Genomic DNA, 15,186 nt, shown 5'->3' on the forward strand with positions numbered 1-15,186 from the left:
GTTTGACTTTAAATTGTTGGGTCAATGCTACCAAATACTAATTGAGTGTATGTAAACTTCTGACCCACTGGGAATGTGATGAAATAAATAAAAGCTGAAATAAATCATTCTCTTTACTATTATTCTGACATTTCACATTCTTAAAATAAGGTGGTGATCCTAACTGACCGAAGATGGAATTTTTACTAGGATTGAATGTCAGGAATTGTGAAACTGAGTTTACATGTATTTGGCTAAGATGTATGTAAACTTCAGACTTCAACTGTATGTACATTATTTTTACTGCTGTAGGGATTTAATTATTGTTTGGATAACCTTATTTACTATTACGTATTGATTTTTCTCCTTACATTTTTTTTTCACTCTTTATGTGATGCAGAGTACCCCGGATGAAGAGATGTGAATCATTGTTTGTTCATGTGTCAATTAATCCCATAAGGGATGGGTTGCCAACTAGTGATTTGACACTAAAATAAAATGTCATTCATTCATAAAATGTCAAATTCAGTCAGTGCAAGAAAGCCATGTAAAAGACTAAATAGTTGAACCAAGTCATATTTCAGGTTTAAAAAAAAAAGTTCTCTACAAACAAATCTGTATCCCGTGTTCAGTCTAATAGCATATTACTATGGGGGGGGGGGGTGTAGAACAAAGTGCTGCTGGATATGAACAACGCAGTCCCCCTCCAAAACTACACATATTTGCTTCGTAGAGACCCTGCTGAGTACTTCTGCGCCCCACTTTAACTGAGACTGGAAGAAAGGTTCTCTCTCCACAAGTCAAAATACAGTCTATTACATTGCAGTGGGTGGAGTGTGGAGTCACCTACACGCTGTGTTAAACCTGTGTTAAACCTGTGTTAAACCTGACACAAGAGACACATTTCAGTTTAGCAGGCTATTGAGTAATTCATATTCAACATATTTGTATTTTATTAAAATGATATTTATTTAAATACAGCCTAGACAATAGCTTTCAACATACCAGTATTTGTGGACTTTCAAAAATGTTGGTATGAAAACTCAAATTATCCTTTTTTTTTTTTTTAAAGGTGGTATCGATGCTGTGAAACAGTTGTACTGAACTAGTCTGCAAAAAAAATCAAAAAGTTTTCCAGATATTCCCAAAGTTTAGCATATCTTTGCAGGGGGACTCTTATTCTGAAGGGAGAAAAATCCTAGCTCGTCCTGTCAGCATAACATCCTGCTGCTAGGAGAACGCGGATGATTCTTCCTATGCGCAGATCAAGTGTTACGTGGCAATCACTGGGCGACTGTGAGCGCTGTCATCGTTTGTGGGTACCCCCCCCCCCCCCCCATTCATTCAAAAATCTAAAGTTCTATTCTGTAAAAGTCCCAAGAATCGCAATTCATTTTACAAAGTGATCAGCTTACGTTTTAAAACAATTCGTGTTTTTTTTTTTTATGTATTGTTGGTTCACACAGTATATTTTTTTGCTTCATGTTTACTAGGGTGAACTCAGAAAAAAAGGGGAACTGGGACAGTTTAATATTTAATGCAGTTTTTATTTCTTGGTCCAACAAGAGAGAACCAAACCTATTGTTACTAAGCCCATGCAGAGAAACCTCATGATGAATAACGCATCGATGTATTGATGTGACATAGAGGAGGACAGAGCAAGCTTCTAACGGGGAGCTCACCCTGCGACTCAGATCCGTGACGTAGCTTTGTTTACGGGTTTGTTGTTAACGTTATAAACCTGTCATAAATAACGCACTGGGTAGAATTGTGACGTAAATGTACATACGAAGTATTAGCGCATCAAAATAAAAATTTTTAAAGTTTCCAAAATTATGTTTGTTTTGTAAATAGTTTTTGTCGTCCTGCTAAACCAACCATAGCTAGGAGAAGCTTATCGGTTTGTCCCATAGAGGAACGAGATCCAGTTTACAGTAGGGATCCCCTGTACTGGGGGTTAGGCGGGTGGGGGTTAGGTGTGGCCGTACTGGGGGTTAGGCAGGGCTAATCCTGTGTTTTATGTCTAAACAATCCTCTCCCTTGGCCCCTCTGTGATCCAGGTCACCTCGAAGGTTGCAGTGCTGTTCATCACTGTCCAATACAACTTTACCATCTCTGCAAATGGTGAGTTTAACTTTTATATTGTTCCCCATATTAACTTTTAGCAATTTATATATTTTACATTTATTTCAAATGTTATTTTACTTGGTCAACTGTATGCTCCGATATGGAGGTTATATCGACTTCCTCTTTTGCTTTCATACATTTTTCATGACATTTTATTTTGAATGAATGACAAAGCAAAACATTTCCTCGTGACATCCTCGTTTCTTACCCACCTTTTTGTCAGTGTGTCTGGAACTACTTTGCCTGTTATCCTGTCAGTGTAGAAACTTAACTAGGCAGCCTATAACTAGAATCTACTTGTAGTTCTAGAATCAGAAGGATTCTCCTGTGGGGTTACAGAATAGAACTCTACTCTATTGGCCTTCCACTTCTAGAACACTTTTTCCACTTCTAGAACACTTTTTCCACTTCTAGAACACTCTTCCCCCCCCCCCCCCCCCCCCTGTGATGCAACATTTAGTCTTCTTGATTTATAATGTTCTCCTGTTAGGTTGTCCTGGAAGAATTGGGGCTAGGGTTTACTACAGGCTACAGCAGCACAGCCTCGTGTGTGTCCCAAATGGCACCCTATTCCTTATGTGGTGCCCTGCTTTTGACCAGGGCCTATTGGGTAGTGCGCTATATAGGGAAAAAGTTGAATGTTTTTCCACAAACTCCTCCTTGTAACACTCATTCTATAACAGTGGAGCTCCGAACTCATTTGTTCTAGCCATTCTACTTCCTGCTCTACTTAATCCTAAAAGTTCTACTTCCTGTACTACTTAAACCTAGCCGTTCTACTTCCTACTCTACTTTGCCTTTATTTGAAGTCATGTGCGAGGTGCTGATGGAATGTGTTTCGTGATGTCGGATTTTATTTGTAGAGCAGATATTCTTGGCAGGCCGCTTCCCAAATGGCACCCTATTCCTGACACGGTGCATTACTTTAGATCACAGCCCTATGGACCCTGGTCTAAAGTAGTGCACTATATAGGGAATAGGGTGCCATAGGGCCCTGGTCTAAAGTAGTGCACTATATAGGGAATAGGGTGCCATAGGGCCCTGGTCTAAAGTAGTGCACTATATAGGGAATAGGGTGCCATAGGGCCCTGGTCTAAAGTAGTGCACTATATAGGGAATAGGGTGCCATAGGGCCCTGGTCTAAAGTAGTGCACTATATAGGGAATAGGGTGCCATAGGGTTCTGGTCTAAAGTAGTGCACTATATAGGGAATAGGGTGCCATAGGGGCCCTGGTCTAAAGTAGTGCACTACATAGGGAATAGGGTGTCATTTGGGACATATATTCAGTTTCCGGTGCTCATAAGCCCTCTGTCATTCATTAACAGGCTGGTGTTTTCAGCTAAATTACCTGAGTAGCAGGTCAGCCTGGTATTTCCTAGACAAGTTGTCCTTTTCGGCTTCACTAAACCTTTTCCTCACGTGTTATATGGCATGTGGTATGTGGTTCTAAACCCTTCTTAAAGCATCCATGAAGGCCTTTGTAAACCTTAATACATGCTACATGTATGTTTGTCTGAAGTGGGACCTTGGTGTGGTCTGGTGGTTATAGGGCCGGCTCCGACAGTGGGACCTTGGTGTGGTTATAGGGCTGGCTCCTACAGTGGGACCTTGGTGTGGTTATAGGGCCGGCTCCTACAGTGGCACCTTGGTGTGGTCTGGTGGTTATAGGGCCGGCTCCGACAGTGGGACCTTGGTGTGGTTATAGGGCCGGCTCCTACAGTGGGACCTTGGTGTGGTTATAGTGCCGTCTCCTACAGTGGGACCTTGGTGTGGTCTGGTGGTTATAGGGCCGGCTCCGACAGTGGGACCTTGGTGTGGTCTGGTGGTTATAGGGCCGGCTCCTACAGTGGGATCTTGGTGTGGTTATAGTGCCGTCTCCTACAGTGGGACCTTGGTGTGGTCTGGTGGTTATAGGGCCGGCTCCGACAGTGGGACCTTGGTGTGGTCTGGTGGTTATAGGGCCGGCTCCTACAGTGGGACCTTGGTGTGGTTATAGGGCCGGCTCCGACAGTGGGACCTTGGTGTGGTCTGGTGGTTATAGGGCCGGCTCCTACAGTGGGACCTTGGTGTGGTTATAGTGCCGGCTCCTACAGTGGGACCTTGATGTGGTTATAGGGCCGGCTCCGACAGTGGGACCTTGGTGTGGTCTGGTGGTTATAGGGCCGGCTCCGACAGTGGGACCTTGGTGTGGTCTGGTGGTTATAGGGCCGGCTCCTACAGTGGGACCTTGGTGTGGTCTGGTGGTTATAGGGCCGGCTCCTACAGTGGGACCTTGGTGTGGTTATAGGGCCGGCTCCTACAGTGGGACCTTGGTGTGGTCTGGTGGTTATAGGGCCGGCTCCTACAGTGGGACCTTGGTGTAGTTATAGGGCCGGCTCCTACAGTGGGACCTTGGTGTGGTCTGGTGGTTATAGGGCCGGCTCCTACAGTGGGACCTTGGTGTGGTCTGGTGGTTATAGGGCCGGCTCCTACAGTGGGACCTTGGTGTGGTTATAGGGCCGGCTCCTACAGTGGGACCTTGGTGTGGTCTGGTGGTTATAGGGCCGGCTCCGACAGTGGGACCTTGGTGTGGTTATAGGGCCGGCTCCTACAGTGGGACCTTGGTGTGGTTATAGGGCCGGCTCCGACAGTGGGACCTTGGTGTGGTTATAGTGCCGGCTCCTACAGTGGGACCTTGGTGTGGTTATAGGGCCGGCTCCGACAGTGGGACCTTGGTGTGGTCTGGTGGTTATAGGGCCGGCTCCTACAGTGGGACCTTGGTGTAGTTATAGGGCCGGCTCCGACAGTGGGACCTTGGTGTGGTCTGGTGGTTATAGGGCCGGCTCCTACAGTGGGACCTTGGTGTGGTTATAGTGCCGGCTCCTACAGTGGGACCTTGGTGTGGTCTGGTGGTTATAGGGCCGGCTCCTACAGTGGGACCTTGGTGTGGTTATAGGGCCGGCTCCTACAGTGGGACCTTGGTGTGGTTATAGGGCCGGCTCCGACAGTGGGACCTTGGTGTGGTCTGGTGGTTATAGGGCCGGCTCCTACAGTGGGACCTTGGTGTGGTTATAGTGCCGGCTCCTACAGTGGGACCTTGATGTGGTTATAGGGCCGGCTCCGACAGTGGGACCTTGGTGTGGTCTGGTGGTTATAGGGCCGGCTCCTACAGTGGGACCTTGGTGTGGTTATAGTGCCGGCAACTACAGTGGGACCTTGGTGTGGTCTGGTGGTTATAGGGCCGGCTCCTACAGTGGGACCTTGGTGTGGTCTGGTGGTTATAGGGCCGGCTCCTACAGTGGGACCTTGGTGTGGTTATAGGGCCGGCTCCGACAGTGGGACCTTGGTGTGGTCTGGTGGTTATAGGGCCGGCTCCTACAGTGGGACCTTGGTGTGGTTATAGGGCCGGCTCCGACAGTGGGACCTTGGTGTGGTCTGGTGGTTATAGTGCCGGCTCCTACAGTGGGACCTTGGTGTGGTTATAGGGCCGGCTCCTACAGTGGGACCTTGGTGTGGTCTGGTGGTTATAGGGCCGGCTCCGACAGTGGGACCTTGGTGTGGTTATAGGGCTGGCTCCTACAGTGGGACCTTGGTGTGGTCCGGTGGTTATAGGGCCGGCTCCTACAGTGGGATCTTGGTGTGGTTATAGTGCCGTCTCCTACAGTGGGACCTTGGTGTGGTCTGGTGGTTATAGGGCCGGCTCCGACAGTGGGACCTTGGTGTGGTCTGGTGGTTATAGGGCCGGCTCCTACAGTGGGACCTTGGTGTGGTTATAGGGCCGGCTCCGACAGTGGGACCTTGGTGTGGTCTGGTGGTTATAGGGCCGGCTCCTACAGTGGGACCTTGGTGTGGTTATAGTGCCGGCTCCTACAGTGGGACCTTGATGTGGTTATAGGGCCGGCTCCGACAGTGGGACCTTGGTGTGGTCTGGTGGTTATAGGGCCGGCTCCTACAGTGGGACCTTGGTGTGGTTATAGTGCCGGCAACTACAGTGGGACCTTGGTGTGGTCTGGTGGTTATAGGGCCGGCTCCTACAGTGGGACCTTGGTGTGGTCTGGTGGTTATAGGGCCGGCTCCTACAGTGGGACCTTGGTGTGGTTATAGGGCCGGCTCCGACAGTGGGACCTTGGTGTGGTCTGGTGGTTATAGGGCCGGCTCCTACAGTGGGACCTTGGTGTGGTTATAGGGCCGGCTCCGACAGTGGGACCTTGGTGTGGTCTGGTGGTTATAGTGCCGGCTCCTACAGTGGGACCTTGGTGTGGTTATAGGGCCGGCTCCTACAGTGGGACCTTGGTGTGGTCTGGTGGTTATAGGGCCGGCTCCGACAGTGGGACCTTGGTGTGGTTATAGGGCCGGCTCCTACAGTGGGACCTTGGTGTGGTCCGGTGGTTATAGGGCCGGCTCCTACAGTGGGATCTTGGTGTGGTTATAGTGCCGTCTCCTACAGTGGGACCTTGGTGTGGTCTGGTGGTTATAGGGCCGGCTCCGACAGTGGGACCTTGGTGTGGTCTGGTGGTTATAGGGCCGGCTCCTACAGTGGGACCTTGGTGTGGTTATAGGGCCGGCTCCGACAGTGGGACCTTGGTGTGGTCTGGTGGTTATAGGGCCGGCTCCTACAGTGGGACCTTGGTGTGGTTATAGGGCCGGCTCCGACAGTGGGACCTTGGTGTGGTCTGGTGGTTATAGTGCCGGCTCCTACAGTGGGACCTTGGTGTGGTTATAGTGCCGGCTCCTACAGTGGGACCTTGGTGTGGTCTGGTTGTTATAGGGCCGGCTCCAACAGTGGGACCTTGGTGTGGTCTGGTGGTTATAGTGCCGGCTCCTACAGTGGGACCTTGGTGTGGTCTGGTGGTTATAGGGCCGGCTCCTACAGTGGGACCTTGGTGTGGTCTGGTGGTTATAGGGCCGGCTCCGACAGTGGGACCTTGGTGTGGTTATAGGGCCGGCTCCGACAGTGGAACCTTGGTGTGGTTATAGTGCCGGCTCCTACAGTGGGACCTTGGTCTGGTGGTTATAGTGCCGGCTCCTACAGTGGGACCTTGGTGTGGTTATAGTGCCAGCTCCTACAGTGGGACCTTGGTCTGGTGCTTATAGTGCCGGCTCCTACAGTGGGACCTTGGTCTGGTGGTTATAGTGCCGGCTCCGACAGTGGGACCTTGGTGTGGTTATAGGGCCGGTTCAATCTTGTCCAATACCGTTTGACATGTACTCTTATCGATTTATCTTTCCCCCTGTCTCCAATCTGTCCATTTCACATGCAAAATACTCCCATCAGATGGTCCAGCAGAGATAGTAGGGAATAAAGGGTTTATTAAGGTGAAATGCTTTGTGTGTCTCCCTATCAGAAGGCCTATCAGAGGAGAGCGTGGTGAACCACTTCCACCACGGGCTGAAGGATCTGGCAACGATCTTCTTCTACATGCTGGTGGCCATCATCATCCACGCTATCATCCAGGAGTATGTACTGGACGTAAGGACACACACACACTCAGATACACACACACACACACTCATATACACACACACACACACACACACACACACTCAGACACACACACACACTCAGACACACACACACACTCAGACACACACACACACACACACACACACACTCAGGCACACAGACACACACACACTCAGACACACACACACACACACACTCAGACACACACACTCAGACACACACACACACACACACACACACACACACACTCAGACACACACACACACACACACACACACACACACACACACACACACACTCAGACACACACACACTCAGACACACACACACTCAGACACACACACACTCAGACACATACACACACACTCAGACACACACACACACACACACTCAGAGACACACACACACACACACTCAGACACACACACTCAGACACACACACACACACACACACACACACACACACACACACTCAGACACACACACACACACACACACACACACACACACACACACACACACACACTCAGACACACACACACTCAGACACACACACACTCAGACACACACACACTCAGACACATACACACACACTCAGACACACACACACACACACACTCAGAGACACACACACACACACACACACTCAGAGACACACACACACTCAGACACACACACACCCACTCACTCAGACACACCCACTCACTCAGACACACCCACTCACTCAGACACACACACACACTCAGACACACACACAGTGAAGAGGCGACTCTGGGATGCTGGCCTATTTTGCCCATCTTAGTATTTTATTTTTATTGGCCAGTCTGAGATATGGCTCTTTCTTTTCAACTCTGCCTAAAAGGCCAGCATCCCGGAGTCGCCTCTTCACTGTTGCAGTGTTTTGTGGGTAATATTTAATGAAGCTGCCAGTTGAGGACTTGTGAGGTGGCTGTTTCTCAAACTAGACCCTCTTAATGTACTTGTTCTCTTGCTCAGTTGTGCACCGGGGCCTCCCACTCCTCTTTCTATTCTGGTTAGGGCCAGTTTGCGCTGTTCTGTGAAGGGAGTAGTACACAGTGTTGTACGGGATCTTCAGTTTCTTGGCAATTTCTCACATGGAATAGCCTTCATTTCTCAGAACAAGAACAGACTGACGAGTTTCAGAAGAAAGTTATTTGTTTCTGGCCATTTTGAGCCTGTAAACAAACCCACAAATGCTGCTGCTCCAGATACTCAACTAGTCTAAAGAAGGACAGTTTTATTGCTTCTTTAATCAGAACAACAGTTTTGAGCTGTGCTAACATAATTGCAAAAGCGTTTTCTAATGATCAGTTAGCCTTTAAAATGATAAACTTGATTTAGCTAACACAACGTGCCATTGGAACACAGGTGTGATGGTTGCTGATAATGGTACTGTTTTATTATTCTTCTAATACAATTGGATAATAATTAATTACCTCTAACCTCTCTGTCTATACACCACCACCTCTAACCTCTCTGTCTATACACCACCACCTCTAACCTCTCTCTGTCTATACACCACCACCTCTAACCTCTCTGTCTATACACCACCACCTCTAACCTCTCTGTCTATACACCACCACCTCTAACCTCTCTGTCTATACACCACCACCTCTAACCTCTCTCTGTCTATACACCACCACCTCTAACCTCTCTGTCTATACACCACCACCTCTAACCTCTCTCTGTCTATACACCACCACCTCTAACCTCTCTGTCTATACACCACCACCTCTAACCTCTCTCTGTCTATACACCACCACCTCTAACCTCTCTGTCTATACACCACCACCTCTAACCTCTCTCTGTCTATACACCACCACCTCTAACCTCTCTGTCTATACACCACCACCTCTAACCTCTCTGTCTATACACCACCACCTCTAACCTCTCTGTCTATACACCACCACCTCTAACCTCTCTCTATCTATACACCACCACCTCTAACCTCTCTATCTATACACCACCACCTCTAACCTCTCTCTGTCTATACACCACCACCTCTAACCTCTCTCTGTCTATACACCACCACCTCTAACCTCTCTCTGTCTATACACCACCACCTCTAACCTCTCTCTGTCTATACACCACCACCTCTAACCTCTCTATCTATACACCACCACCTCTAACCTCTCTCTGTCTATACACCACCACCTCTAACCTCTCTCTATCTATACACCACCACCTCTAACCTCTCTATCTATACACCACCACCTCTAACCTCTCTCTATCTATACACCACCACCTCTAACCTCTCTATCTATACACCACCACCTCTAACCTCTCTCTGTCTATACACCACCACCTCTAACCTCTCTCTGTCTATACACCACCACCTCTAACCTCTCTCTGTCTATACACCACCACCTCTAACCTCTCTCTGTCTATACACCACCACCTCTAACCTCTCTCTGTCTATACACCACCACCTCTAACCTCTCTATCTATACACCACCACCTCTAACCTCTCTCTGTCTATACACCACCACCTCTAACCTCTCTCTATCTATACACCACCACCTCTAACCTCTCTGTCTATACACCACCACCTCTAACCTCTCTCTATCTATACACCACCACCTCTAACCTCTCTGTCTATACACCACCACCTCTAACCTCTCTCTGTCTATACACCACCACCTCTAATCTCTCTCTGTCTATACACCACCACCTCTAACCTCTCTATCTATACACCACCACCTCTAACCTCTCTCTATCTATACACCACCACCTCTAACCTCTCTCTATCTATACACCACCACCTCTAACCTCTCTCTATCTATACACCACCACCTCTAACCTCTCTCTATCTATACACCACCACCTCTAACCTCTCTCTGTCTATACACCACCACCTCTAACCTCTCTCTGTCTATACACCACCACCTCTAACCTCTCTCTGTCTATACACCACCACCTCTAACCTCTCTCTGTCTATACACCACCACCTCTAACCTCTCTCTGTCTATACACCACCACCTCTAACCTCTCTATCTATACACCACCACCTCTAACCTCTCTATCTATACACCACCACCTCTAACCTCTCTCTGTCTATACACCACCACCTCTAACCTCTATCTGTCTATACACCACGACCTCTAACCTCTCTATCTATACACCACCACCTCTAACCTCTCTATCTATACACCACCACCTCTAACCTCTCTCTATCTATACACCACCACCTCTAACCTCTCTATCTGTACACCACCACCTCTAACCTCTCTATCTATACACCACCACCTCTAACCTCTCTCTGTCTATACACCACCACCTCTAACCTCTCTCTATCTGTACACCACCACCTCTAACCTCTCTATCTATACACCACCACCTCTAACCTCTCTCTGTCTATACACCACCACCTCTAACCTCTCTCTGTCTATACACCACCACCTCTAACCTCTCTCTGTCTATACACCACCACCTCTAACCTCTCTCTATCTATACACCACCACCTCTAACCTCTCTCTGTCTATACACCACCACCTCTAACCTCTCTCTGTCTATACACCACCACCTCTAACCTCTCTCTATCTATACACCACCACCTCTAACCTCTCTCTATCTATACACCACCACCTCTAACCTCTCTCTGTCTATACACCACCACCTCTAACCTCTCTCTGTCTATACACTACCACCTCTAACCTCTCTCTGTCTATACACCACCACCTCTAACCTCTCTCTGTCTATACACCACCACCTCTAACCTCTCTCTGTCTATACACCACCACCTCTAACCTCTCTCTATCTATACACCACCACCTCTAACCTCTCTGTCTATACACCACCACCTCTAACCTCTCTCTATCTATACACCACCACCTCTAACCTCTCTATCTATACACCACCACCTCTAACCTCTCTCTGTCTATACACCACCACCTCTAACCTCTCTCTGTCTATACACCACCACCTCTAACCTCTCTGTCTATACACCACCACCTCTAACCACCACCTCTAACCTCTCTCTGTCTATACACCACCACTTCTAACCTCTCTCTGTCTATACACCACCACCTCTAACCACCACCTCTAACCTCTCTGTCTATACACCACCACCTCTAACCACCACCTCTAACATCTCTCTGTCTATACACCACCACTTCTAACCTCTCTCTGTCTATACACCACCACCTCTAACCTCTCTCTGTCTATACACCACCACCTCTAACCTCTCTCTGTCTATACACCACCACCTCTAACCTCTCTCTATCTATACACCACCACCTCTAACCACCACCTCTAACCTCTCTGTCTATACACCACCACCTCTAACCACCACCTCTAACCTCTCTGTCTATACACACCCACCTCTAACCTCTCTCTATCTATACACATCCACCTCTAACCTCTCTCTGTCTATACACCACCACCTCTAACCTCTCTCTGTCTATACACCACCACCTCTAACCTCTCTCTGTCTATACACCACCACCTCTAACCTCTCTCTGTCTATACACCACCACCTCTAACCTCTCTATCTATACACCACCACCTCTAACCTCTCTCTCTCTGTCTATACACCACCACCTCTAACCTCTCTCTGTCTATACACCACCACCTCTAACCTCTCTCTGTCTATACACCACCACCTCTAACCTCTCTCTGTCTATACACCACCACCTCTAACCTCTCTCTGTCTATACACCACCACCTCTAACCTCTCTCTATCTATACACCACCACCTCTAACCACCACCTCTAACCTCTCTGTCTATACACCACCACCTCTAACCACCACCTCTAACCTCTCTGTCTATACACACCCACCTCTAACCTCTCTCTGTCTATACACCACCACCTCTAACCCCTCTCTCTGTCTATACACACCCACCTCTAACCCCTCTGTCTATTTGTTATGCAGAAAATCAACCGAAAGATGCACTTCTCTAAGACCAAGCACAGCAAGTTCAACGAGTCAGGCCAGCTCTCTGCCTTCTACCTGTTCTCCTTCGGGTGGGGAACCAGCATCCTCATGTCTGTATGTTCTTTTAAACTATCTGTTTACTGTCGGGTGTGTAAGATGTCGATGGTTTTAAATGGTCTACATTCTGGGCTGTTTTGTTTACTGGGCTAGTGGGGTGTTCCTGTTTTGTTTAAGACCATCTGATTGGTGTGTGTGTGTGTGTGTGTTTGTGTGAGACTTTTTTTGTTTCTCTTCCAGGAGAACTTCCTGTCCAACCCAGTGAGTCTGTGGGATGGATACCCTCATACCCTGATGCCGTAAGTCCTGAACCCGTTTTCTATGCAAACCCAAACATTCTACTCATCAGACTTGGGTACTGTCCCTTTTTGTTAAAGAGCAAAGTTAAACATGTACAACTAAATGTTTCTGACTGTTTTACACATCATCTTAGTAGTTGTTTCCTTGTAATGGCCAACGCTCATCATTCACAGTACTCCTCAGTTCCCTAATGTCAACTGGTGGGATATTTGCATAGAAGTGGGTGGCTTTGTTTAAACACACAGACGGAGTGTTTGTACTCAGAGAGCATTAGTTCTCTTAAGTGTCTCCGTGTAAACCGTTCTGCTTATTCTAGCTTCAGAGATGTTCTTTGGTTAGTTAGGGTTAGTAAGGGTTAACAAGGGTTTCTATGGAAACCGTTCTGCTTATTCTAGCTTCAGAGATGTTCCTGTGTTAGTCACAGGATTTCAGGTTGGAAAGATGGTTGGAAAGATGGTTAGTAAGATGGCTAGTAAGGTTTAGTTAGGGTTAGTAAGGGTTAGTAAGATGTCTAGTAAGGTTTAGTTAGGGTTAGTAAGGGTTAATAAGATGGCTAGTAAGGGTTAGTTAGGGTTAGTAAGGGTTAATAAGATGGCTAGTAAGGGTTAGTTAGGGTTAGTAATGGTTAATAAGATGGCTAGTAAGGGTTAGTTAGGGCTAGTAAGGGTTAGTAAGATGGCTAGTAAGGTTTAGTTAGGATTAGTAAGATGGTTAGAGTTAGTAAGGGTTAGTTAGGGTTAGTAAGGGTTAATAAGATGGCTAGTAAGGGTTAGTTAGGGTTAGTAAGGGTTAATAATATGGCTAGTTAGGGTTAGTTAGGGTTAGTAAGGGTTAGTAAGGGTTAATAAGATGGCTAGTAAGTGTTAGTAAGATGGCCAGTAATGGTTAGTTTGGGTTAGTAAGGGTTAATAAGATGGCTAGTAATGGTTAGTTAGGGTTAGTAAGGGTTAATAAGATGGCCAGTAAGGGTTAATAAGATGGCTAGTAAGGGTTAGTTAGGGTTAGTAAGGGTTAGTTAGGGTTAGTAAGGGTTAATAAGATGGCCAGTAAGGGTTAGTAAGATGGTTAGTTAGAGTTAGTAAGGGTTAGTAAGGGTTAATAAGATGGCTAGTAATGGTTAGTTAGGGTTAGTAAGATGGTTAGTAAGGGTTAGTAAGATGGCTAGTAAGGGTTAGTAAGATGGCTAGTAAGGTTTAGTTAGGATTAGTAAGATGGTTAGAGTTAGTAAGGGTTAGTTAGGGTTAATAAGATGGTTAGTAAGGGTTAATAAGATGGCTAGTAAGGGTTAGTTAGGGTTAGTAAGGGTTAATAAGATGGCTAGTAAGGGTTAGTTAGGGTTAGTAAGGGTTAATAAGATGGCTAGTAAGGGTTAGTTAGGGTTAGTAAGGGTTAATAAGATGGCTAGTAAGGGTTAGTTAGGGTTAATAAGGGTTAATAAGATGGCTAGTAAGGGTTAGTTAGGGTTAGTAAGGGTTAATAAGATGGTTAGTAAGGGTTAATAAGATGGCTAGTAATGGTTATTGTAATGGTTATTGTGTTAGTCACAGGATTTCCATAGTTAAGTGTCATGGTAGATTTTTGCCTAATATAGACATACAAACAACAAAAAAGTATTTATCACGAGAGCCATAAACAATACCTAGTAATGCTTATACTGACAGAAAGATTACAACCTCACCTATCTGGTCAGCGTAGTTATACTTGGCTGAGGTGTAGTCATTTTTGAGACACGAACTCAAGTACAAATATGACAAATCAGTGGAGTGATATACCATCACATTTTATAAACGTCATACTATAGTATTTCACCTTCTAACTAAATACATGTGATCGTACTTAATGACAAGCTTGGGACCGTTTCGTATATAACTAACAGACCATTTTCAGCCCAGCGTCCTCCGACCAATGCAAAGATGCCATTTCAAACGCATGCTTTACTCGTTACAAGGTCAGCTTTAAAAACACAGCGTGATATCTGTTCTTCTGTGACCGAGAGGAAACTGGTCTTGTTTCAATTCGACCAAAATGATTTAGTATTCTTTCATGTTGAAAGCTCTAAACCCATCTGAGAACATCATCACAGTGAGATGATACTGCTTCAGATGCAATCCGTAAGCTCTCTCCTTTCATATGCCGTATCGTAAGCGGAGTTGCAAGTTCTTTTTTAAAAAACATTTTTTTTAAATAGGAGTTGGTGTTTTTACATTTTTTAAATAGGAGCCTGAGGCGTTTTAATTATTTTTTTTTAAATAGGATTTTGGGGGCGTTTCTTTTAAATAGGAGTTGGGGGTGTTCTCTTCAAACCCTCCTCTATGGAATGAGTGAATCATATCACTCAGCATGACTTCTCCTAGGTACCTCTGTGTGTAACCTGTCTAGTGTT

The 15,186-nt window shown here is 46.7% G+C and overlaps 1 protein-coding gene across 2 annotated transcripts in view; it reads left to right on the forward strand.

Annotated features, from left to right (window-relative positions):
- tram1 (translocation associated membrane protein 1) overlaps positions 1–15,186 on the forward strand; it is a 38,479-nt gene that overhangs the window by 8,329 nt on the left and 14,964 nt on the right. The window contains exons 2-5 of one of the 2 annotated variants that reach the window (XM_036945676.1): positions 2,040–2,103; positions 7,435–7,556; positions 12,444–12,560; positions 12,744–12,802. In XM_036945676.1, the coding sequence (XP_036801571.1) occupies positions 2,040–2,103; positions 7,435–7,556; positions 12,444–12,560; positions 12,744–12,802 (362 nt within the window). Of the gene's footprint in view, positions 1–2,039; positions 2,104–7,431; positions 7,557–12,443; positions 12,561–12,743; positions 12,803–15,186 lie in introns of both variants that reach the window. The other variant, XM_036945675.1, reaches the window with a different exon arrangement.

This window comes from Oncorhynchus mykiss, chromosome 15 (assembly GCF_013265735.2).
Source record: "Oncorhynchus mykiss isolate Arlee chromosome 15, USDA_OmykA_1.1, whole genome shotgun sequence".
Taxonomy (NCBI): domain Eukaryota; kingdom Metazoa; phylum Chordata; class Actinopteri; order Salmoniformes; family Salmonidae; genus Oncorhynchus; species Oncorhynchus mykiss.